A 26,567-nucleotide genomic window follows, 5' to 3' on the forward strand; every position below is an offset into this window, starting at 1 on the left:
TCGAGCTGAAACGGGACACAGGACGTTAAAATGTAGGAAATTACATCCAAGAAATGCAAAACTTTCTGTGGGAGGACCCACAGACCCCCCCACCTCAATGAAGTGTCCCGTATTTTTTCTATTGACAGTTGGCAACCGTAGCCTACATTTCGTCCCCTTTACTGGGAGGAATCTGAAAAACTGGCACTCGTTGACATTTAATTGAATACCCCTGCCGTAATGTGCTAGGCATCACAGGGGCAAGGAAGAGGAGAGCCATCTGCTCAGCTGCAGAAGCTGCTGAAAAAGCCTCACGATGGCTGTGAATACAGAGGGACAAGGCGTCGATGAGCGCTTCTTGGACACAGGCCGGGAACTGATCACTCCCGGTCGGGTCGCCTGGGTGAGAAGGGGGTCTGAAGTTGAAAGACCCGAAACCCCCTGAGACCCCAGGTAGGCCTACTATCACTGATGATGTGTCCAAGATTCTGCATCACCAGATGTATCAAAACAACTGTTACAATGTATCCCAGCAAAATAACGGAAAAGTGAATGAAAAAAGGCTATCAGATAAATTATAAATGTAAATGAAGTTTCCTTCATTCATGTTCTTGTAAGAGCACTTGCTTACTAGGCCTAATTTAGGCCCTATAATTAGGGGGCTACATTACAATGGATATTTTTCCACCTCAAGGCCAACACCTGTTTGGTTAGTTAGTTTGTTTGTTTGTTTGTTTTTGTAGGTCTGTAGGCCTAAGAAAAAGGATAAATAGAAAGTGTGGCAAGTTTTGGGTTAATTTTGGTCTTGAGATGGTAGGCTATTGTAGGCTAGACTTTGGGATGTGAATGATTCTCATGTCATATGAGAAGCAATCTGAGAGTAGGCCTACAACGACGTCGCACAATCTTGCTGACCAAAGCATAGAACTAGTTGGAAGCCTCATCGGTTCAGGAGGCCTTCTTTTGCTAGTTAAAACATTAGTTAAAACAACCTTTAAACACCCTTCGTCAGCCTCTCGTCCCCACAGATTTTTATAACGTATCCCCAGCAGGTGTCAGTGTGGTGTGTTTTCACAAAAGGTATCCACATGGAGTTGGTGAAGAAAATGCAACTTACGTCACTTCCGTTCTATCTTGTCAAACATGGCTGCGTCCCTGAAAGCACCGTCGTGACCAGCTCAGGGTTTGACAGCAACTTTCAACGAAATCTCTGTGCACCATTGGCTTTTTCCACTAGACTTACTTCCATTCATGTACACCTACCGAAGGTAAAGTATTGCAATAATTGCAATCTCGCAATAACATTTCTATATTCATGTTTTGGCAATACAGTAGTCAGCTTGTTACCCAACGTGATGTCAAGCAGTTGACTTCCAAGCCGCAATAACACATCAGTCGTAGGTCAGCATCTCAGTAACGCCCATTCACCTCGTAGTATATCTCTTCTTTTAGACATGTATGTAAGCTGTTTTGTAATCATCATTTATGTACATGTGGGCCGTTTTATCTTACTGAAAAGGTGTAGTTAACACGACACACTGCTGGCTTGACCCGAGCTGGAGTTGGACTGCCTCGTTTAGGCCTACCTGCTCAACCCCAGACTCTTCAGATCATGAGTCTTCACAGAATATCCTTGAGGTTACGACGTGTGGTATGTATATGGACATTTTTAAGTATTATAATAAATGCCATTAATATTGTACTGTTATTATGGCTAGCATGCTTTCTGTATGGTCAATGTTAATGCTCTAGAAGCGTGTAAGACAATTATTCCATTTTGATCGACCTACTAATGTTATGGAGCATCATCGTTATTCCTGCAGTACATTGTGTATCGGTATGCTAATATCATAATGTGTCATCTCCCGTCTCCAGGCAACTCAGGCTCGGCAGCTGCATGTCAGTGGTGGTGGGCATCAGCAGCTGGAGGCGGTTGCTGTAGAAACAAGTCCAGCAGCGGCCAGAGAGCTTTCCTTCTTCAGGACTACAGAGACAGACCCGGTGGGTGCACAGACTATGCTGAATTTCACAGTTTACACGAATTACATCATGTAGTCACTGCTAGTAACATGAAGACACAATTTACTTGAATTGTGTAGAATGAATTACTCATATCATATTCATACCCCAGAGCTCTGCCGTTTGTACCTCTCTGGAGGGTGACGTGGGCTTGACCAGGGGGTACCCTACCCCCATTACCACCTGCAATTTGTAAACCTGTGTGTCCTACATTTCCCCATGTCAGCTTATAGGCCCTCCCCAGGATGACGACGCTTGAAAAGTGGCATTACTTTCCCCCAAAATCTCAATGTTAAAAAACCCAATTAAATCTAGAAATTGAGTTAAAATGGTACATTTTTATTTATTTGTATCTGTATTCTCGAATCCAAAGGTGAGAAATGTTCCCACTCTTCACACCTGTCTTCACATGTACACATATTTGTCATGCCCATTTTACCTGGGTCTTGCCAGTGGAGTTGGCAGCTCATTTTACTTAATCGATTAACATTTTAATCAATAATATTCTTTAACTGTTAATTGATTAATTGTTGACTTCCTTATTGTAATTGGATTTCTGGTTCACCTGGTGTGTGCAGGCCTGCCATGGAGAGGTGCACTTGGGTCAGTACTACACACTACCGCCCGCTCACCTGCGCAACGCCTTCCCCCACGGCCTCCCCTACCGCTTCCAACTCCAGGTAAACTACTGTAAGCCTTATCACCATTAGGGATTTCTATTGCACAGTGCCACCGGCTTCGCTCCAGGTAAAGGAAAAACAGATTGGCTGCCAGTTGCTATTAATGTAACAGTGTTCAGAGCTGCACTTCTCTCTGTATACTGGTATATCAAAAATATGGTCAGTTTTTTGTGTATCGTGTATTTTGGTGTATCATTTCTATTTATTTATGTGTGTGTGTGATGCCTCAGATGAAGACGTTTAATGAGAGCTGTGTGATGGTGAGGCAGCCGGCTCTGGACATCATCTCTCACCTGAAGAAGACCGATTTCACCAAACCCGCCATACGCTACCTGCTCTGTATCCTTTGATGTATATGTGTGTGTCTGTGTGTGTCTGTGTGTGTGACTTCAGCAACCCCAATATACGATATCTGCACTTTATCCTTCAGTCAAGTGTGTGTGTGTGTGTGTGTGTGTGTGTGTGTGTGTGTGTGTGTGTGTGTGTGTGTGTGTGTGTGTGTGTGTGTGTGTGTGTGTGTGTGTGTGTGTGTGTGTGTGTGTGTGTGTGTGAGAGAGAGAGAGCAAGAGTGTTTGTGTTCAGCAAATCAGCCATAAGGTAGCTGCTCTGTACAGTCAATAGTGTGTGTATGCATGTGTGGGTGTGATCTCACCAAGCCTGCATACGGCCCCTACTCTGTATCCTCCAATCAATTAGCTGTGCATGTGTGTGTGAGCGAACACCACTATGGTTATAGTGATTGCAATTATGTTTTGACTGCCACACCAACGAGGCTGGCACTCTGTTGTTGTACACTGCTACTGTACTAGCAGTCAGCACACATTTGACATCATGAAGACTGTGTGTGTGTGTGTGTGTGTGTGTGTGTGTGTGTGTGTGTGTGTGTGTGTGTGTGTGTGTGTGTGTGTGTGTGTGTGTGTGTGTGTGTGTGTGCGCGCGCGCGCGCGCGTTCTGTTTTACTGTCCTTGACTGCTGCTGCAGATGGATTGGGTGGTAGTGGGAAGACCATGTCGCTCTGTCACTCAGTCCATTACTGTTATACACAGGGATGGCTGATACTACACATACCTGACGGTCAGTTGCACACACACACACACACACACACACACACACACGCACACGCACGCACACGCACACGCACGCACAAGCGTGTTAGTTCATTCTATTGCTCTGATGTCCTCTGTTCACACACTTGATCGCGCACACACACACACACACACACACACACACACACACACACGCACGCACAAGCTTGTTAATTGTGGGGGACTCCCTTTTTATTGTGGGGATCTTCCATTGACTCCCATTCATATATAGCTAAACAATGTTTGCCCAGACCAAAATAAATGTATGTCCCCGAAAAGGACACTTTGTCAAGTTTTACTGACAGTCAGTCATACACAAACATAAATACTTCTTTGCATTCCCGAAAAAAAAGCATCATGCAGCCCTATTTTCTGTTATTAATATCCACTATTTGGTGCTTAGTACTGCTCTGTTATGTAACTCTGTGGTTGTTCTTTTGGCTTTTATTTGTCATTGACTGTATGACCTTGTGTGACCTTGTGTGACCTTGTGTGTTGTAGCCCACCTTTGGGTGAAGAACTGCAAAGAGCTGCTCCCCTCCTCCTCCCGCCCCACACGCTTCGATCAGCCCGTCGAGGCCTCCCATTGGTTGAAGAATTTCAAAACCACAAATGAGGCCTTCCTGCCAAAGGTAGATGCTCATTGTGCTTAAACGCAAGAATGTATTTTTATGATTTAAGGTGCAATTCTGACCATAATTTTACATGAGTAGTCCATATACAGAAACGTAAAGAACCTAATTGAGTTTTTAATTAATTTACACACTGGTCTGTATTGTGTTCAATTGTGTAGAAATCTTCTGCTGTGTGTGTTGTACACTCCACATTACAGTTGAGGCTAATGGCAGCATTCCCACTAATGCAGTTACTCCTGTCAGAAGACATGTGGTTCATCAAGGCTCGTTAAATAATCTTTGTGTGTGTGTGCGTGTGTGCGTGTGTGTGTGACAGCTGAAGACCACTCAGCGGTACGTGTGGACTAAGAGGGAGAGCACAGAGGAGGGCTCTACGCTAGCGGAGCTGGTGGAACAGGTGAGGAACATGTTTAAAGCTGTGTTGCTAATGCTAACCTGTCGGGCTCTAGTCCGTTAGCCCTGTATGTGCTGCTGGGTGAGGTGAACCTGACAAAAAGAAGTTTACATGGAAAATGTGCTTTGTTAAAAGCAATACCCTTATGACAAACACAGGATATTAATACTACTGTTCTCAAATACTAGTGTTCTCTTTCACTAGTAACAAATGACTGTCTCTTTGTTTGTTGTGGGTGTGTCTGTGTCTGCCCTTGTGTCGGCATGTCTGTCTGTCTGGCTGGCTGTGTGTGTGTGTGTGTGTTAATTTGTGTGTGTGTTTGTTTCCATTTGTGTTTGTGTGTGTGTGTGTGTGTGTTTGTGTCCAGGGTCTGACGCGTGTGCGGAGCAGCAGTGATGTGGTGGGGGCCTTGCTGAGGGAGCTGCGTATGCAGGCAGGGGCTTCGCTAGAGGAGGAGGAGGAGGGGCAGGGTGGGGCGCTGAAGGTGGCCGTGGTGGTGGACGGAATCAACGCACTGTGGGGACGCACCACACTCAAAAAGGAGGACAGGAGTGCCGTGAGTCTCCCTCTCACTAACACACTCACTCACGCACACTTGTAGATATAGTATTATTTATAAGCCTACAACTGGTGAAATGTTGTATAAAAAGTCTTTCAAAAGTTTAATGTTGTTTTCTGTCTATTTCAAGTTGGTTCCAGAGGAGTTGACTTTAATCCACAACCTGAGGAAGATGGTGAAGAATGATTGGGTAAGAAAGAACATGTGACGAGAATAGTTAAGGACGATTGGGTAAGAGTGACTGGGCAAGAGTGACTGGGCTGTAATGTCATTATGCACTACTCATTTCTGTTTCTGTCTGTCCGTCTGTCTGTCTCTCTCTGTCTCTCTCTGTCTCTCTGTCTCTCTCTCTCTCTCGCTCTCTCTGTCTCTCTCTCTCTCTCTCCTTCCTTCAGCGTGGGGGTGCCATCATCTCCTCTCTGTCCCAGACCGGTGCCCTCTACTCTCCCAAACACCACTACCTGCCCCAGGAGCTATTGGGAGAGGTTAGTGCCACGTGCGCACACGCACACACGCACACACGCACACAAGCACTGCATGCATCTCATTCTCACACACCCACACACATGCTCACATGTAAATATTGTTGTAATGACATTGGGGTTGCAGTATCATTACAGTAACGCCAAGTTAAACATCTCCAAGGATTGAGGACAGATGTCGCTACTAGAGGGGTCAAAATAACTCCTCTGGTACAGAGTGACAACTTTTGAGATCTGTGTAAAATTATCTTGTGTGATTGCTGAGTTGTGACTGATTAAGTGTGTGTGTGTGTGTGTGTGTGTGTGTGTGTGTGTGTGTGTGTGTGTGTGTGTGTGTGTGTGTGTGTGTGTGTGTGTGTGTGTGTGTGTGTGTGTGTGTACGTGTGTGTGTACGTGTGTTTGTGTGTACATCTCCTCAGGAGGGCTTTGACAGCATGGATCCTTTTGTGCCCGTGCCCGTCTCCAATTACTCCGAGAAGGAATTTGAGAGTTGCTACCTGTACTACACAGACCGCAACTGGCTGCAGCATCCACACAGTGAGCGTTTGTGTTTGTTGAACGTTTGTACAGTCTTGAAGAAGGGGTGTACATAATAATCGAAATGTATCGATATATTGAGATATAATCTGTCGATTGAATCGAATCACATCGTATCGTGGGGCATTTTTAAGTATCGAAAATAATCAAATCACTGGCCCCTGCCCAATGCCCTAGCTCCATAGCATTGTATTGTATCTTATCATGGGGCATTCTTAAGTATCGAAAATAATCGAAACGCATCGAATAGAATAATAAGATATTGATATTGAATCGTTTCGTCATGGAGGCTGTGATTTACACCCCTATCTTGACGGCTAGAGATGTTACTCTTATAAATGTGTATGTGTGAATGTGTTTGCGAGTACTTAAAGAACATGGAGATATTACTCCACATGTTTGAGTGTTTTTGTACTGTGAATGTGTACATACGTACTTGGAATGGTCATTTGTGAATGTGTCTTCTTTGCTTAATTTGCGATCATAACATCTCTCTGCTTTACTTGATGTGCCTCTGTTGTCTCTGCAGGTCGCACGGAGGAGGGCAAGCGAGAGCTCGTCTTCCTCAGCAACAGGAACCCCACCGTCTTTGAGAGGCTGTGCGCTTCGCTGTAACGCCCCGCTGTAACGCCCCGCTGTAAACCTGTCTCTTCAAGATTCTCTGTATCTCTCTCTGTAACGTCCAGCGTCTTACACAAGCTTCGACTCTAGCCAGTGGGTTGTGTGTAAAAAAGAAGACGATGTACGTCATAACAAAGTACACCAGTGTTACTGCCCTACTGTCTGCACAGATGTCATGAGAACTCATTAGATCTAGCAGATCCCTCCAGCAGATCGCACCATGTCTCCCTCATGTCACTCGGTCTGGCTGCAGCAGTCTGAGGGGACTGTGCCCACCCTCAGCACTCGTCATAATGCCTGGCTGGTGTGTTCTGTATATTGTATTGCATCATTTTTCATATTAAAATACTTTTGGAAAAGTAATTTTGTGGTTCTCTTGTTTTTACTGGTGACTGATATAGAAAATGGGCACACTGCTACCTAAACATTATCTATGTCCTCAAGGGATACCCAGAAAAAAAAGATTCTGGATGTCTCCCTCATAAAAAAAATCCATAGATCACAATGTTTTATCAAATCATAAAAAACAAGCAACGGTTTTAGTGATTTCAAAAGAACTTAGAGATTACTGCTTTCCAGTCAGCGATATCTAAATGCCAATGAGGACACCTGCTGGTAATGCCAAAGGTTACCACCATGGAGGTATTATGAAAGTGTCATAGACATTTAATTGCACTTCATGCAATAATGCAGCATTGTCATCCTTGGGCAGTTAAGCAGCTTAAATGACAGGAATATTAGTTATATGTCATGTTGTTTCCCATGTGCTGATATTGGAATGATTGTCTATTTCATATGCGTTTCATAAAATCCTCTCAATGCAATACAGTAAAGTGATAAAGAAAATACTATTGACCAGCTTATGGTCATATGCTTTAAATTAGTTCTAATCAGCCAGATCATCAGAGTTCTGTAGGCATAATGGGCCCCAGCCCCCGACATCGATCATGTGACAAATTAGAGCTGTGTTCCTGGACGGTGTGTCACATGACCACACACAGGCACCAAACCCGGAAATACAGAAGAGTGGCGTGACCAAGTGGACCCAACAGCGATCAGCTTTGTGGATATAAGATTGCAACAAAAGTAGCTTTCCCCGTCATTAGACATATTTTGCACTGCATATCTTTAAGCGCAATGTGAACACCATACCGGGAGATGTAAACCTTTGGAACAAGGTCTAGAGAAGTAGTCACTCTGTGAACCAATTCATTCAACACCACCAACTATGGGACTGACCTCTGTTCTGATTGTGTTTTTTATGTGCGCGTCTACGACCAGTGGAGGTATGTGTGCTGAATTAACATATTTTTGCAGACAAATGAACGCACGTTTATTTGCCCATAATAATTGTCAGAGTGTCTTGAAAGTTTCTTACAAAATATACAAGAGAAGAGATAAAGGCACGACAACTGTCACTCCGTTCTTGCTGCACTCTATTCTTTCTGTCCTGTCATGGTCAGAGATGATCATATTTTAGACTTGACAAGATCTTTGCAGTTCACTGTGCATTTCTTCTATAATGAGGCATAGGCTACTGTAACAGGGCACTGCCAAGTGCCTCACTGCTCTCTAATGCCTAAAATCCATTTCCTATGTAAGTTATTGAAGAGTTTCCAAAATGCTGCCAGATGTTCATTGTTTTATAACAAGATGAAAAGATGATCTCAAGAGACTGACACCCTCCACTCCTCTGTTTGGAGAACAGGGTCATATTGCTGTAGGCCTGCTTCCAACCAGTAGGGTGACTGAAATTACTTAGTGTTGCTTTAAATGTGTGTCTGACTACTGTAGTCTGTGCACAAGTCTGACTGCTGCTCTTGCGTCTTCTCTGCAGGTAATGATGACTGCCTGGCGCGTAACTTCGGCCACGGCTCGGTGGTGTGTGAGTGTAACCTGTCCCATTGTGACTCGGTGGGGAAGGTGGCACTCCCTCCTGCGGGTCACTTTGTGTCCTTCACCAGCAATAAGGCAGGCAGCCGGCTGAAGCAGACACAGGGGCAGGTGCAGCCCAACAGCACTGGAGCAGGTGAGCATCTGTGTGTGTGTGTGTGTGTGTGTGTGTGTGTGTGTGTGTGTGTGTGTGTGTGTGTGTGTGTGTGTGTGTGTGCGTGCGCGCAAGTGTGAGTGTGCGTGCGCATCACGAGGCATGCACAGCCCAACAGCACCAGGGAATGTGAGTATTATAGATTTATGGCTCTTTGATGGGATCCGGATCTTAGTGGCTCGTTCAGAGCCGTTCAAAAAACGGTCTCTTTTGGCTCTTTTTAAATTATTTATTCAGTGTTTAGAATGTTATTTTGACTCCACCTCACGGTTATTTTGTCCAAACAACAACTGAGGGTATTTCTCAAAACCTAGTCTCTGCACACTTCCAAGTGTGTGCTCAGCCTAATTAGTCACGCCCAGTGATTGGATACTCCATAGAGTTCACCAAAGAGTATCCAATCACTGTGCGTGACTAATTAGGCTGAGCACACTTGGAAGTGTGCAGACTAGGTTTTGAGAAATACCCTGAATATTCTCCTGCTTCTAAAGGCCGTTTTTGCCACTCTTTAAAGGTACACTGTGTGAGATTTTTAGTTGTTTATTTCCAAAATTCATGCTACCCATTCACTAATATTACCTTTTTCATGAATACTTACCACCACCATCAAATTCTAAGTATTCATTATGACTGGAAAAATTGCACTTTTCATACATGAAAAGGGGATCTTCTCCATGGTCCGCCATTTTGAATTTCCAGAAATAGCTAATTTTACCTGCAAAAATGACTCTACTTGAGCCATTCTTGAAAATATTAGTTTATTACTTAGTAAACTTTCATGAAAAGATCAAAATTGGCAATAGGCAGCCCAGTTTCAAGGAACAGCATATTTGCAGTACCTTTTTTGTCCATTTCCTGCACAGTGTCCCTTTAAGGCAAACAATTGTGTTTTTTCCCAAATGTAATTACTCTGGTCGAGGTCACGTGCTTAGAATTAATGAAAAATGAACGAAATAGCGGTCGAGTGACTCCCCCAGCTGTGATCCGGTTCCCATCGTTCACTTCAGAGAGCCGTTCAAAAGAACCGGCTCGTTCGTGAATGTCACACCTCTAGTGAGTATGCATGGTCCTGTAGTCTATATGTATGTATGTATGCACAGGGGCAGGTACAGCCCAATTGCACTGGAGTGTGTGTGTGTGTGTGTGTGTGTGGGGGGCACAGGAGCAGGCGAGTCTGGTTTTATGGTTCATGTGTGAGTTAGGGGCAGCAGGTGTGTAATCGTTACGTGTGTGACTGACCTGTGACTACGTGCTTATATTGCATTTGGAGACTGGGGAAGTGCAATTTGGATCACCCTTTTATACCCTTTATACTGTGATGGTGTAATACACTTTGACTGAATCTGCCTCTCTGCCTGCCTGACTCTGATTCTTCAGCCCAAGTTGGCATCTACCAAGTACATTTTATTTCGCTGTGTGTGTGTGTGTGTGTGTGTGTGTGTGTGTGTGTGTGTGTGTGTGTGTGTGTGTGTGTGTGTGTGTGTGTGTGTGTGTGTGTGTGTGTGTGTGTGTGTGTGTGTGTGTGTGTGTGTGTGTGTGTGTGTGCGTGCGTGCGTGCGTGCGTGCGTGCGTGCGTGCGTGCGTGCGTGCGTGCGTGCGTGCGTGCGTGCGTGCGTGCGTGCGTGCGTGCGTGCGTGCGTGCGTGCGTGCGTGCGTGCGTGCGTGCGTGCGTGCGTGTGTGTGTGGGTGGTTGACGTTTAAGGGCGTAACGCAAAAAAAAAAAAAGTTTTTCAAAATCCTGAAAAAAATGATGGATAAAAATTGGAAAAAAATAGAAAAAAATAAAGCACTTAGTGGTCTTTGGAATTTCACCTTATTTTTGCCATTTTTGGGAAAATGTGTCCTGCATCAACACATAGCATAGGCATGTCACACCGCAGGAAAATGGAGTCACACCACAGGGAATTCACTGCATTATGGCCATTTTAATCCTTTTGTGTACATGACTGACATCTGAGCTCAAGGTAACTTGATAATGATATTGTGTTTAATCTTAATATGTGTTTTCATTAATAAAAAAAAACTTTTTCTCCTCCTATAAGAGCAGTCACACCACAGGACACCATAAAATGAACCTAAGCATTGCGTGACAGAAAGATTGCAATATGAAGACATATTAAGAGGTTAAGAGTCACCTTAAACTTCCACAGCACTCTCCAATAACTGAGGTACTGACTGGTTAGGAGCCAGTCTTTAAGACCCTTGTAGTTGGCCTTGCAGCTGCCCATTCACAAACATTGACATACAGTGCCCTCCATAATTATTGGCACCCCTGGTTGAGATGTGTTTTTTAGTTTCCAATTATTTTATTTTTTTTCTAAATAATATGGGACCTTAATGGAAAAAAAAGAGAAAAATCCAACCTTCAATACAAGTGCATTTATTCAGTGGGGAAAAAATCCCACATAAAGAAATAATTATTTGACATCAAATAATGTGTGTCACAATTATTAGCACCCCTGGTGTTAATATTTTGTACAACCCCCTTTTGCCAACAAAACAGCACCTAATATTCTCCTATAATGTTTCACAAGATGGGAAAAGACAGAAAGAGGGATCTTCAGCCATTCCTCTTTGCAGAATCTCTCTAAATCATCCAGAGACCTGGGTCCTCTCCTCTGTACTCTCCTCTTCAGCTCACCCCACAGGTTCTCAATGGGGTTGAGGTCAGGGGACTGAGATGGCCATGGGAGGAGCTTGATTTTGTGTCTGGTGAACCATTTCTGTGTAGATTTGGCCATATGTTTAGGGTCATTGTCTTGCTGAAAGACCCAGTGACGACCCAGCTTCAGCTTTCGGGCAGAGGGCAACAGATTTTGATTTAAAATGTCCTGGTATTTCAAAGCATTCATGATGCCATGCACCCTAACAAGGTTCCCAGGGCCTTTGGAAGCGAAACAGCCCCACAGCATCGCTGACCCACCCCCATACTTCACAGTGGGTATGAGGTGCTTTTCAGCATGCGCATCTTTCGTGGTACGCCAGACCCACTTAGAGTGTTTGTTGCCAAAAAGCTCAATCTTGGTCTCATCTGACCAAAGCACACGGTCCCAGTTGAAGCCCCAATACCGCTTGGCGAACTCCAGACGCTTGCGTTTATGATTGTGAGTGAGGAAAGGTTTTCTCCGTGCATGCCTCCCAAACAGCTTGTTGGCGTGTAGACAGCGCCTGATGGTTGATTTGGAGACTTTGTGACCCCAGGATGCTACCATTTGTTGTAATTCTGTAACAGTGAGCTTTGGAGATCTTTTGATTTCTCTTACCATCCTCCTCACTGTGCGTGGTGGCAAAATAAACTTGGGTCCTCGTCCAGGCTTGATTACCACTGTTCCAGTTGTTTTGAACTTCTTAATTATTCCTCTCACAGTGGATATGGGCAGCTGCAGTTGAGTGGCAATCTTCTTGTAGCCTCTGCCTGACCTGTGAAGGTCGACGCACATCTGCCTCACTTGTATGCTGTGTTCCTTTGTCTTTCCCATGTTTAAGAGTGGATAAGAGAAATGGCCTCGGTGTCACGTCATATTTATACCCCAGGGAAACAGGAAGTGATGAATTACTAATTAAATGTTCCTACATACTCTGGTAAACTTTGTAAACTACTGTAGAAATTACAGAAATGCTAGCCTGATAAACCAGACTAAATGTGGATGTCTAATTTAGTCTGGCCTCGATGCATAATACATCCGAAGATTGTTGATGAGAACAACCTTCCCTCAAAACCCTGCCCACTTTGATTCAAAACACATATTTGCGTTGTAATTGGTTTGCCAGATTCATGGCATTCTGGCTTCATTGAATCATTATGCGAGGCCAGACCCACCCGTAGACAAAACATTTTGCCGTCCAGCGGGTGGCGCTGGTTCACCAGGCTACAGAAATGCTTCAATTATATTTATTTCCTGGGAATTGTTAAGGGTGCCAATAATTGTGGAACAGGTGATTTAATGAAAAATAATTATTTTTTAGTCAGGGATTTTTTTATTTTCTTACAATTCATTTGAGTTGAAGGCTACATTTTCCTACAATTTTCAGTGTGACAGTATTCTTCTGCAATAAACACTGAATTTATTTTAAGGCTTTTAACACATCTCAACCAGGGGTGCCAATAATTATGGAGGGCACTGTACATGTCACCCCACAGGACGCAATTTGTGTTACGAAATTGAACTTGTAGTTAATATTACTGTCTTGAGTTTTTTCCACATTCACATATCTTAATCTAAAGTTAAGATTTATGCAATCATGCCAAATGCTTCATACATTATTCAAAATGTTGTTCGTTAATTTGGAAAAAGGAAATTTGACATATAAACCTTTACATAAATCTTAACAAAAATGTTTCTTCTCATCTAAGACTAATATGAAACATAATGTACCACATCTTCTTTCATTGACATTTGTTTTCTAAAGGAAAATAACAGTTTTGTAGGTTTTTAACCAATGTTACGAAAAAACAAGGCGTCACGTCTCCCACCCGTGTGTGTGTGTGTGTCCTTACATTATACATTATATTACATTACACTTAGCTGGCGCTTTCATCCAACTTGCATTCATTCTAGGTACAGGGTAATGGTTTACAGTTCCCGGAGCAATGTTGTGTCAGATGCCTTGCTCAAGGGCATTGAAGCCATGGACCAAGGTGGAGAGAGGTAATTGTGGGATTCGAACCTGTAACCCTCTGAAGTGAAGTCCAACACACATGTCCTGTATTGTGTCCAGGTTTAAGGTTCACCATCATCCCCTCCCAGCGGTTCCAGCGCATCAAGGGCTTTGGGGGCGCCATGACGGATGCCACCGCCATCAACATCCTGTCCCTCTCACCAGCCAATCAGGACCAGCTGCTCCAGCAGTACTTTGCACCTCAGGGTACACAGTGAGACTGTGTGTGTGTGTGTGTGTGTGTGTGTGTGTGTGTGTGTGTGTGTGTGTGTGTGTGTGTGTGTGTGTGTGTGTGTGTGTGTGTGTGTGTGTGTGTGTGTCAGGTCGTGGACCAGTCACTGAGCCAGCACTTCAGTGTCACAGCTGATTATAACTCAGACACATTGATATAACACATGACACATTGTTATAACATAGGCATAGTGGGGCTTTACAACACAGGCATAGAAACACCCAGAGTAAATGTATCCTGATGGGTTTCTCCCTGTTGTTATACCAGACCCCGCTGTGCAAAGCAGCATGTTAACTCATGCTGACTAGGCCGCTAGCCGTCTACGTACGCTTTCTGTGTAAATACATGAGACTGAACACAATCAATGAGAATCCTTTGGCCATGCCCTTGAATTCTGTGTTGAATTACGTTATACTCATGCACCACAATAACCACCAGACATTACAAAGAAAAGAGATATTGAGAGCATGGTAAAGTCCCCCTTTTCACATTCTCTCTCTCTCTCTCTCTTTCTCCCTCCCCCTCTCTCTCTCTCTCTCTCTCTCTTTTTTTTCTCTCCCTTACTCTCTCTCTCTCTCTCTCTCTCTCTCTTTCTCCCTCCCCCTCTCTCTCTCTCCTCTGCTGTAGGAATTGGCTACAGCATTGTGCGGGTGCCCATGGCCAGTTGTGACTTCTCCACGCGCCTCTACACATATGCTGACTCAGCAGGAGACTACGCGCTCAGCAACTTCACTCTGGCTGCAGAGGACACGAAGATGAAGGTAAAGTCACTACACCATTCCCATTCGAAGGGACATCAGTATACCGTCACAGAGGGCAGTGCGACGTAGTTCAAGTCCAAGGACCACAAGATGGAAAAAAGCTCCCTAAGCTTTTTTTTGTTATCCTTTTTACATGTTGTACAAGGTTTTCAAGACATGTATTTGTATACCTTATTTAATGCTTTGTACAATGTCAATAAACAAAATCAATCAATTAATTAATCAAAGTCACTACACCATTACTGTTTGCAGCAGGGACATCAGTATAAAGCCACAGAAGGCAGAATTTCCAGAATCCATGCTGCCCATTCACAAATATGACCTTTTACATTAATACTTACCACCACCGTTAAATTCTGGAAAAATTGCATTTTTCATACATGAAAATGGGGATCTTCTCTATCGTTCGCCATTTTGAATTTCCAGAAATAGACATTTCTAGCTGCAAAACTTAATATTACTTCATTATTTAGTAAATATTCCTGAAAAGATCAAATTTGGCAGTATACAGCACAGTTTCAATGGGCAGCATAGTTGCAATACCTACTCTGGCCACTGTCCTACATACAGTAGTGCACATTGAAGTGATTCTAGCATAATGTGGGGGTACTTAATTAATTAGGGAATTAATTAAATAATTAGGGAACCATCTGGGGGCGTTGATGAGACAACTGGGGGGGGGGGGATGCTCAGTTGCAAATGGGGGGCATTAGTCTATTCCATTTTTAATACTAAGGGGGACGGTGGCAGGCTTATGATAAGGTTAGGGGGATGTTTGTTCAAAAAAGGTTGAGAACCACTGCTCTCACACTATCATTAGGGGGATGTTTGTTCAAAAAGGTTGAGAACCACTGCTGTGTCATGAAAAATATCCAAGGCACTCTTCTTCTTAGTTAAAATGCTTTTAATAAACAGCTAGTTCATAGTGGAACTGTTAAAAATTGCCACTGCTCTCACTATCATCTGCATTAGAGGGTTAAGTCATTTGAAGTAAAGTCACTCTAGCATTAAAATCTGCAATTACATTAGTACGCAGTCATAAAGGACAATATGGTGAAGGCAAAGGCACCCTAGCACTGCCATCTGCAGGGACATCTGTGTACTGTCATTTGATGGTTTTGTAAATTTCAAGATATCGTTAAGCCTGTAAAGTGTTAGCAACTTCATTCTTGTCATAGAGGACACACACACAGGAGTGTGTGAAGTCACTGTGTCACATAACTATTTGCGGGAACATTGGTGCACATTACAGTCAGTGTTAACAACTTCCCTCTGATCAGAGTGGAGAACATGTACGCGTGCACAAACGCACACATCTTTCTATCACACCGTCTGCATTACTTTAAAGTTCACTGACTAGCTAAACCAGGTCAAACATTCAGAGTTAGGACAGGAGTTGGCGTGCTGGACAGATGAATACGGAGTGCTGATGGGAATCATGGGATACTTCAGCCGTGTGCTGGGAGCTGGGCAGCCTGATGACACACAGGAAGAGGACATCAGCAGTGTCCGAGCTAATAAGACTGCAGTCGCAATGGCTCAACACTGCCCTGTTTTTTTCTTTTCTGCTAATATGCACCCCTCCCCTTCTCATCCCCCTTCGCCTCCTCTTTCTCCTCACCTCTCCCTCTCTCTGCTCCCCACATCAGATCCCCCTGCTGCAGAAGGCACAGGCCATGTCCCCTGCTCCCCTGTCTCTGTTTGCCAGTGCCTGGAGCGCCCCCGCCTGGATGAAGACCAACGGTGCGCTCATCGGCAAGGGCACACTGAAGGGGAAGCCGGGAGGGAAGGAGTACAAGACCTGGGCAAATTACTACATCAGGTAGAGTACATTACAAGACCTGGGCAAATGACTACATCAGGTAGGAATACAAGACCTGGGCAAATGACTACATCAGGTAGGAATACAAGACCTGGGCAAATGACTACATCAGGTAGGAATACAAGACCTGGGCAAATGACTACATCAGGTAGGAATACAAGACCTGGGCAAATGACTACATCAGGTAGGAATACAAGACCTGGGCAAATGACTACATCAGGTAGGAATACAAGACCTGGGCAAATGTCTACATCAGGTAGAGTACAAGACCTGGGCAAATTACTACATCAGGTAGGAATACAAGACCTGGGCAAATGACTACATCAGGTAGGAATACAAGACCTGGGCAAATGACTACATCAGGTAGAGAACATTACAAGACCTGGGCAAATTACTACATCAGGTAGGAAGGAATACATTACAAGACCTGGGCAAATTACTACATCCGGTAGAGTATAAGGCCGGGGACATGCTTGGTGCAGGATACATGTACGTGTGCATTTTTCATGCGTTGACACATTGCCATGCACATTTTTTGTCAATTTTGTGCGCAGTAGAGTACCAATCACAATGTACGCAGACATGTGCGTATGGGTCAATATTAACAAAACTGAGAGGGGGCAATCTTCCAAACTCCCGTGTTGAGTTTGCGGTCAAACAGTGAAGGAAAACATTAATAAGAGTTATCTGCCCCCTAGATGTTGTGCGAAGTGCTCCACTCCTTCAGCGTTGCTTCTAGTCAGGTCAAGAGCAAGCATTTTCTGAGCTCCCGAAAAACCGGGAACTCCTCCCACTTTGTCGGGAAGCAAACAACCATTAGCAAACCAAGGGAGGCGGGTGAACCATGTCGTTTAGGAAATGTTAATTGTTATGCTCTTGGTCAGACCAAGTCTCGAAGAGATTTGAAAGTCGATGATAATCAGTCTACACTACTGCAGCACTTGGGCACAACTACATCATACAGGGCACCATGTGTCAGGTGGGGCACACTAGGACATTGGGCAGGGAACAGCACCTGGGCACACTACCACAACAGGAAGGGCACGCTACTACAACAGAAACGGCAGGTCATGTCCTACATCATTTTACATCATTATGTAGAGCAGGGATGTCAAACTCTAACCTGGCTCTCACGTGAACGAAGATGCACGAAGCACGAAGGGTCTGTGTGAGAGCCAGGCTAGTCAAACTCAGGTCCGGGGGCCAAATTTGGGCCGCGGAGCCATTTTATTTGGCCCACCAGATCATTTCAAATGTGTTACAGTTGGCCCACATACACCATAACTGTATAGAGTATTAAGATTTTAACATGAAAATGTGTATATCACAGGAATATGAGTGGGCCCAGGCCATTGAAACAACTCACACTCAAATGCAACAGAATGTGCAGGCACATTTGAACTATGATGGGAATCTGTTTAGACATTCATTTAAACATAAGCAATTTTAGTTGAGTTTGGCCCGCGAATTCGCTCCAGATTTTGATTTTGGCCCTCGGTCCATTTGAGTTTTACCTGGACACCGGGTTGAGTTCATCACCTGTGCTGTAATGCCAGGTAAGGCTCATTGACAGGTAGGGCAGACTACCGCACTACAGGAAGGACACTTAATCAGGGCACACTGTTACATCAGGTAGGACACACTGTCACACTAGTTAGGCCACACCAGAGCCATGGAACTCAGAGTTGTAACAACCAGACTACAGGAAGTCGGTTGGTGACTTGATTCATGTAGATTCAAATAATTCTTCAATTCTTTTCACTAGAGACTAACACAGAGAACCAGTATGTAACAAGCAAATATGACGTAAAAATGAATTAAATTACATTTACCTTTAGTGCACTTCCTGTGTTCGATGCTCACTTCCTGGAACTATTTTGGAACTGTGTGTCAAAGGCTCCATGAGCCACCATCTTTTTGTAAACAGTCAGCCTAACTCTTACTGCCATGGCTCCGGGGAACACTATGACAGAGCCTGTGACATAAGGAAGGGTACATTCTCTGGGTACTCCACTACATCAGGCAGGGCAGACTATGACAGTGCAGCATGTAGGCCACCGTGCCTGGGTACACTCACTGTCATGTGAGGTAGGACACAGTACACCACTAGCCTACAATACAATACAACATGTTTTAATATAGCGCAGTATCACAACAACAAAGTTGACTCAAAGCGCTTTCCAAATACACAGACACATGCACATTCCCAGATTCGCACACTAGCTCTGGAGGCTGTCTGTGGTTTATGTGAGAAAGTGCACACATGCACGCTCACACACACACCCAGTAACAATAGTCCTAAAAAAGACTACACTGTAAGCAATCGTAACATAGCCTAATATCATAACATTCATATCTAGCCTACTAGCGCAGGAAGACTGTGTAGTTCTATTTGCAGTAGCTTGAGTATACTATTAAACAGAGATGGGCAACCTGAATTTAGAAGCTAGGGCTACAATCCAGTGCCACATATTCCAAATGACCTGGTTTACCTGTCCAAATAGGGCAATTGGACAAGGCAACCAGGTCAATGTAGTAAGCCTGCTGCATTGTAACTTCCGAATTCAGGTTGCCCATCGCTGTTATTTCATCAGTTATCATCAAAGCAGCTGGGCACACTTGTACAGTATGTCAGGGGGAGTTCATAGTACTACCTCGGGAAGGGCCATATCATTGAAAACCTTTGTTTTCAGATTAGGCCATGCCTTTTAGAGGTTTTTGGTTATTGCTTTTGTTTAGGACTGCTGCCTTTGAGAAAAGATCTATTATGCCATGTTTGATGTTTTTCATCATGTTTCATTCTTGTTAAAAATGATGTAATATGGTTTAGGGATGCACCAATACCGATATTGGTATCGGTATCGATACTTGCTCATTGTACTCATACACATACTCAACATTTGCCGATACCAGGCACCGATACTGCTATTACACGAAGCAACGCAATATCTCAGCACGTGCTGTTGACTCGATTAAAATTAAATGTAAAATAAAAAATATCACAGCTAGAAAAAAAACAAGGCTATGCATTTATTTTCATTGTATGTTGGAGTCAAAAGTATCAGTATCGGTACTCTGTATCAGAAAGTACAGGAATTGATGTACTTTTACTCATTCAGGTTCATGGAGGAATACAAGAAATTCAACCTGTCCTTCTGGGCCATAACCACGGGCAATGAGCCCACTGCGGGCATGATGACCGGTTACAGCTTCCAAGCCCTGGGCTTCACCCCGGAGACGCAGCGTGATTGGGTGGCCAAGGACCTTGGGCCCGCACTTCATGCCTCTCCATTCGCAGACACTCGCGTCATCATGCTGGACGACAACCGGCTTCTGCTCCCTCATTGGGCCAAAGTGGTGAGGGGCGGGCTTACTGACTGTTAAACTGATACAAATAAAAAGGATTTGGACTAAATTATAGTGAAAAGGGGACTCGTGAGAGATGCTGTATGCTAGTCCTTAGATCAAAGCTGAGGAAAGTGGTATGGGAGCACTTGTTAAATATGTCTCTTTGCTTGTATTTCTGAAGCTACTGAAACGCATTACATAGCCCTGTGTCCCCCTGTAGTAACATTAAGAAAGACTTTCTACTGAGGCAGCCTGACCAAGCTCTGCTCTCTCCCACTTTACTGTATGCACTGGTACCGGTACAGTGTATATATTTCATTCTGTACATATAATATGCCAAGCTCTCCTCTCTCCCTGCACTGTATTTCCTAAGTGATTGCCATGCTCCCCATTGTATCATCCTGTTAGTCCTAACGACTAGCTGAGGACTGTATGTGTACACTCTTATACACTTACGGCCAGTTCTCCCACTCTCCCACTCCTCTCCTCTGTGCTGTAGGTCCTGAGTGATGTCCATGCTGCGCGCTACCTCCATGGTATCGGGGTGCACTGGTACTTTAATCACCTGGTGCCTGCGGGCATCTCCCTGGGCACCACGCACCGCCTGTTCCCCGACTACTTCCTGCTGGCCACAGAGGCCTGTGCCGGCTGGAGCCCCTTGGACCACGGCGTCAAGCTGGGCAGCTGGGAGCGGGCGGAGGAATACGCGCACGACATCATCGAGGTAGGACACCAGGGCTGTAAGGATGCACTCAACATTTATTGTAATGGAATGTACTGTATTGTGCTGTTTTTGGGGCGCCACACATGGTGGCAGCCGTTACCCTAAGTTTCCCCTTGTGGGATCAATAAACATAAGTCTAAGTCTAACTCATGATTTGATTCGCATCACAATCTTTTACCTACGTTCCATACACCCCATGATTTTTAAAATATATCTTTTTAAATGAATGAATTACTTTTTTCACATTGGATAACATTATAAACAAATTATAAATAAGCTGGGTCAAATGGATTGCTAATAAGTAAAAAAAAAAAAAAGATTACAAGGGTGCACGACCTCACAGGCCATGTCGGCAAGCACCACAACAATTGCAGTGACTTTAACACATACTCCTCCATTGTGATCCACTCACTGACTAGCCTGACTATTCCTGCCAGCTAGTCCTGGGACATGATGTCACTCAACCGGTTTGATCTGTGAAGGTTATGAGAGGCTCAATATTTGCATTTTAAGAGTTGATTTACAGTCTGCAGACTGCTAGAGTTTGCTGAGAAGTTGTATTCTCTCTCTGGCCTCTGGGGAAGGATCGCTTCAAAACATTTCAAAGTGTTTCGAATGTGTGAAATGTACGTTTTGACCCGTAGTCCGTTGTAGTTTGTCCGACCTGTTCCTTTAGGATTAGAACCATGACATGTGTGTTGACTACTGCAACCCCCTGTCGTGCTGTACTACATGTGTACTATCTGATGTCGTTACCCACATGTGTTTCAGGATCTGAACCATTACGTGGTTGGCTGGGTGGATTGGAACCTGGCGCTGGACATGGGGGGCGGGCCTAACTGGGTTAAGAACTTTGTGGACAGCCCCATCATCGTGGACACAGGGAAGGACGTCTTCTATAAGCAGCCCACCTTTTACAGCATGGCACACTTCAGGTAACATACAGCAGCACACGCACACACACACACACAATCTGTTCTAGGTCCCTCATGGAACTTTTCCTAGTCTAGCACGTTCTACAGCATATGTGGAACATGTTAGCTATCGCCAATGATTTTCAATATGGTAGACCAAGATAAGTCATAGGACGCATCACCAATGCAACAAGACCAAATGTCATTCATGTTGTGTTCTGACATGTCACTTGTGATGTGGGTTGACCTTTGACCTTTGTCTATGCCACTACAGTAAGTTCCTGCTGGAGGGCTCCCAGCGAGTGGGTGTGTCCGCCAGTGAGGCCTCTTCCCTGGAGACTACGGCCTTCCTCAGGCCCGACGGAGCTCTCGTACTCATTATACTGAACAGGTCAGACACAGACGCACGCGCAAACACGCACGCGCAAACACGCACACACACATGCACACCGCTGCATATTAAAGTAACAATAGCAGACGTTTATCTTTAAACCTACAAACTACACTTTGTAAGAAAGTTGTACCATGAAGACTAATTCATCAACACAAAATAGTTGGATAATTTCTACAGAGAATAACAAGCGTAATGGGGTTTACTACCTGTGTGACACCAATGATACAATGTAGATATAAAATGTGATGCTGCAATACAAATGTGTGTGTGTGTGTGTGTGTGTGTGTGTGTGTGTGTGTGTGTGTGTGTGTGTGTGTGTGTGTGTGTGTGTGTGTGTGTGTGTGTGTGTGTGTGTGTGTGTGTGTGTGTGTGTGTGTGTGTGTGTGTGTGTGTGTGTGTGTGTGTGTGTGTGTTTGCATAGGTCCGAGGAGAGTATTCCATGTGAGGTGTGGTACCCAGAGGTTGGCTTCGTGGCGCTGGACGCTTCTGCTCGTTCCATCATCACAGTCGTCTGGGCAACACACTGACCACCGACACATAACTTTTTTTAAATCACACCCGACACAGAGTGGCCTTCATGCACCCAGATCAACCCGAAATAATGCTGCACAAGAAGAGTTCACACTCTTCTACTCTTCTAAGTGTCTTAAATTTCATTCCACAGAATGCAGACTTTATTTCAGTTTACATGTTATTTTGACTTTGCCTTTGAGATTTAATTTGCATTTTTTCACTGATGCTGTTCACCAAGAGGGGGGGGGGGTAGTGGTGGGTGTAGGACAATTTTGATGTGGCTTCTATATCAGTAAGATGAGTTTAAGTTCGAGAGCATAACCAGCACTGTGCTGCATCGATTCAATCTAATACTTGAAGATGGATGTTGGGAGCCATGGTGCCTTTGATTTGATTTCTATATCAGTAAGGTGAATATGGGTCGGGTGAGTGGAGGGCTGGATTGGGACAACAAAAAACATCCGGGAATTGTTGGTCTACCATTTCTGGAAATAAGCTAATTTTACAACTTCCCTAGAGTTAAATAACTGAGTGTCTGGCTTTCTACTTGACAGCCATTCTCTAGTGGTGCCACCTCTAGTTACAAGCTAGCAATTATCATTGAATCTTATGGGTCCAGCTAGCTGCTATCTGTACCCATAAGAATCAATGATAAATAAATGCTAGCTTCGAGGTAAAATGTGAAGTGCCTCAAGGGGAGTTGTGAATGAGCTTATCTCCAGAAATGGTTCAGGGTCACTTTAAGATGGCCCTTTTCGTACTGCATCCTGCTTTAATGGCTATAGTGCAAATGGACCAATGAGCTGCCCCCTTTAAACTGTGGGCCTGGCTCAAAGAAAAAAAAAATATAGCAGCATCGAATGTCTGCCCACTAGAAAAATACCCTGTATGCCAGATTACCAGGCCAGCCCTGGGTGAGTAAAAACCTGCGTCCCTGCTTCCACCCATGGCTGAGGTGTCCTTGAGCAAGTCACACTGCTCTAGGGGTGTCTCGGACTGTCCCTTATGCAAGGACTAAGTGAAAAGTGATTGGTGGTGTGATGAAAGCAGAACACGACAGACATTCTCTTCACTTTGCCTTCCCATTTGGAACTAGAGGACTTAAACCAAGTACAAAGTGTGATTAATTTCATGAGATGTATATATAATTGATTAAATTACTTGATTTGTTTAACTTTTTTGGTATTTTTGCTGCATTTTTTTTGGGCATTTCCCGTTTTAGAGTTTAAGACATTTCATATTACTGTACCATGAATGACAGCTCTGTTGTATTGGTTAGGGCTAGCACATTGCCATGCATTAGTACTACTTACGGCTGGCTCTTACCTTCTTTGTCCCAATTAGTGGGACCAGAGAGCCAAGACATGCCCCCTTTTCTCCAAAACTACAGCCACCCACAGCTTCACACCATTATTGTTTCTTTGGCTGCTTTCACACACTAATGAATATTCTCAATAACCTTATACAGTCCTCTCCAACTCCTCTCATCCAACCAGACAAAACATATCCTCCCCAGACACACACAGGTTACAGGTAAAACCCATTGGCGTCAATGACCCTGGTGTAAGTTTATTATAGAAACAATCCCTTTAGGCCCTGCAGTGGGTCATTTGACAATCCTCCTCCATCTCCCTCTCCCACTCGCTTCCTGTCACCATCTCCAATTGTCCAAGCAAAAACATATTAAAAGAAGAAAAAAAGAAACGATCCCCTTAAATGCAATGATATTGGACAAAGAAGTGATATGTTTCCACACTACTGGTTATGATAAAGGTAAGTTCAAAAGGTCAGAGTTCATGTGACATACCGTAGTTGTTACGGTAACAGTGTTTTACTGCCGCGTCATAACTGTTGCGAAATGGAAAGATGTGTTTGGAGGTACAAAACAATGGGACAGAGTAGAAATACCAAACTAAAGAAAACTTTTTATGGTTTTTATTGAATTTTATTTTAGAATTTTACATCATACACATCATATATATAATATATATATACTTTTTTTCAATTCAGGGCTTCATGGTTGTTTTGTCTCTTTTTTTTGCCATAATCAATGCTTTGTTCCATTCTGTCTTTCGTCCAGAGAGGTTGTTGAACTAGAATTATTTACATTAAAAAAATAGAGTGATAGAGATGAGAACGAAGGGTGACTATGGCGGGGGTGATGAGTGATATTTACACCGAGAGGGTCGAGGGGTGAGGGGGTGGCATGAGGCATGAGGAATGAGGCGAGAGTGGCAGTGCAAATGAAGAACATGAGACGAGAAACTCAGATATTCACTTAAACTCAGACATCTGTTTCTACAGCATCACCATTAAAAAATCGTTTAAAAGGAGGAAGAGAGAGAGAGAGCGAGAGAGAGGGGATAGAGAGAAAAAAAGGTCAACTATACACATCTCCAGAGAGAGTAGAGAGAGCGGGTTCCTTCACCGTGGCAACTGTGTGCAGTGTTTCGCCTGCCTGACTGACATGCTGACCCCAGGTCAGTCAGACCTGCTCCTCTCCATGTCGCCGCGGTTACTAGCATGACAACACAACTGATCCAGGTCAAGTGGTGAAAGGGGGGTAGGAGGTGAGGTTCAGGAACAATCTCTATTGCCAGTGAGTGGAAGAGGAGAGAGAGAGAGAGAGAGAGACGCACACAGATGGATAGATAAAACAAGGCAGGTCAGAAAAACGAGTGAGCAAGAGAGGGAGGGAAGGATGGATGGATTGAGGAGAGGGAGAAAGGCAGAGTGGTGGTTGCGAAAGGCAAGAACTCAAAACACTGAGGTTATTCATCTCTGCATCCCTTAACGAGAGCAAGAGACGGCAAGCGATGAAAAAGAGGAGAGAGGGAGGTAGAAATTAAAGAGAAGAGAAATGGTGAATTGTCTGTGAGTGTGATTCTCTGCATGTAGCAACCACAGAAAAAGTGGCTGCACCCAGTGACACAAACGCACACACACAGCAGCCGACTTTGGTCCAGGGCTAGCTAGCTGGCTAACGCTAGCTGGGTACACACCTTGCCAGTCAGGCCGGGTAAGGGCTCATTCACACTGGCCTACTGTGCCTAATGGGGTGGTTGGCTGCTCAGTCGCAAGATAACGCAGGAGGGGATTGAGGCACACACAGACGAGGGGGAGAGAAGAGATAGAGAGACACACACACACACACACACACACACACACACACATATTGGGGTAGGGTGGGGCAGCAGGGACCAACGGAAGAAAGGTATAATACAGTCAGAGATCATGTGTGGGGCTCACTGAAAAATGGAGGATTAGAGACTGGTCATTTTCGAGGGATAGAGATCATTGCTGAGAGAGAGAGAGGGAGAGAGAGAGAGAGAGAGAGAGAGAGAGAGAGAGAGAGAGAGAGAGAGAGAGAGAGAGAGAGAGAGAGAGAGAGAGAGAGCAGTATGTACACACTGATGGATGGAGAGGCTGGTGCAAACATCCAAACAGGCAGACAGTCAACATGAGAGAGGGTGTGTATGTGGGCATGTATGGGTGTGTGCGTGCGTGTGTACTGCGTACTTGTATGTGATTGTTTTCGAAGAGCCGGTTTCCTATTTGAGGGATATCCAAAGATGGAGGTTAAGTGTGTGTGTGTTTTATTCAGAAAGGCAATCTCTCCTGTGTGCATGTGTGTGTAGGAAAGTTATTCAGAAAAACTGGGAAGATGTATGTTTTATGCGTTTGTGTGTGTGGGTGCGTGTGTTTTATCCGTTGTTGACGGTAACTGTGTGTATGCACGTCTTTAGAAAGACTTCTCTCCTTTGTGTTGGGGTCAGTGTGTGTGTGTGTGTGCACGTTCAGAAGGACCATCTCTCCTGTGTGTTGTGAGGTGACGGGTCTGTGGGCGTGTGAGCGCAGCTGTCTTCACCACTCAGGGACTTCCTACACACCGGACACGTGTCGTGCTGGAGGAGAGGAGGAAGGGGAGAGAGAGAGACAGAGAGAGAGAGAGAGAGAGAGAGAGAGAGAGAGAGAGAGGAGAGGAGAAGAGAAGGAGAGGTGGGTACACAAATGGAGAGGGGAGAAGAGAACCAAAAAGCAACACAGTTTGAAAAAAGCTTACAAAACCGTCCTGGACATCACGGTCACTTCAAGAGCAGATGCAAATGCACGCACGCACGCAGCCCAGGTGCTGCTTACCAGATTGATCCAGGACACACAC

At 44.5% G+C, this 26,567-nt stretch overlaps 3 protein-coding genes across 3 annotated transcripts in view; 2 read left to right on the forward strand and 1 right to left on the reverse strand.

Annotated features, from left to right (window-relative positions):
- The first annotated feature begins 1,111 nt into the window (after positions 1 to 1,111).
- Positions 1,112 to 7,354, forward strand: dap3 (death associated protein 3). The gene is made up of 13 exons (XM_063198191.1): positions 1,112 to 1,247; positions 1,499 to 1,630; positions 1,855 to 1,980; positions 2,577 to 2,678; positions 2,909 to 3,017; positions 3,660 to 3,752; positions 4,265 to 4,395; positions 4,715 to 4,795; positions 5,160 to 5,348; positions 5,482 to 5,541; positions 5,747 to 5,836; positions 6,253 to 6,370; positions 6,900 to 7,354. Exons 2-13 carry the CDS (start codon positions 1,592 to 1,594, stop codon positions 6,983 to 6,985), a joined length of 1,224 nt encoding a protein of 407 aa, XP_063054261.1. The 5' UTR covers positions 1,112 to 1,247; positions 1,499 to 1,591; the 3' UTR covers positions 6,986 to 7,354.
- Positions 7,355 to 7,972: 618 nt separating this feature from the next.
- Positions 7,973 to 22,649, forward strand: gba1 (glucosylceramidase beta 1). Its single transcript, XM_063199237.1, has 10 exons — positions 7,973 to 8,277; positions 8,829 to 9,020; positions 13,758 to 13,904; positions 14,557 to 14,690; positions 16,340 to 16,512; positions 19,632 to 19,869; positions 20,360 to 20,584; positions 21,356 to 21,519; positions 21,773 to 21,889; positions 22,314 to 22,649. The coding sequence occupies exons 1-10, from the start codon at positions 8,220 to 8,222 to the stop codon at positions 22,417 to 22,419; spliced, it is 1,554 nt and encodes a 517-aa protein (XP_063055307.1). The 5' UTR covers positions 7,973 to 8,219; the 3' UTR covers positions 22,420 to 22,649.
- A 1,676-nt stretch (positions 22,650 to 24,325) lies between these two features.
- Positions 24,326 to 26,567, reverse strand: part of rnf115a (ring finger protein 115a) — an 11,857-nt gene continuing 9,615 nt past the window's right edge. Inside the window, exon 9 of the mRNA XM_063199239.1 lies at positions 24,326 to 26,310. Within this exon, the coding sequence (XP_063055309.1) occupies positions 26,203 to 26,310 (108 nt within the window). The 3' untranslated portion in view covers positions 24,326 to 26,202. The remainder of the gene's footprint in view (positions 26,311 to 26,567) is intronic.

The sequence above is a fragment of the Engraulis encrasicolus genome, chromosome 5 (assembly GCF_034702125.1).
Source record: "Engraulis encrasicolus isolate BLACKSEA-1 chromosome 5, IST_EnEncr_1.0, whole genome shotgun sequence".
Classification (NCBI taxonomy): Eukaryota; Metazoa; Chordata; class Actinopteri; order Clupeiformes; family Engraulidae; genus Engraulis; species Engraulis encrasicolus.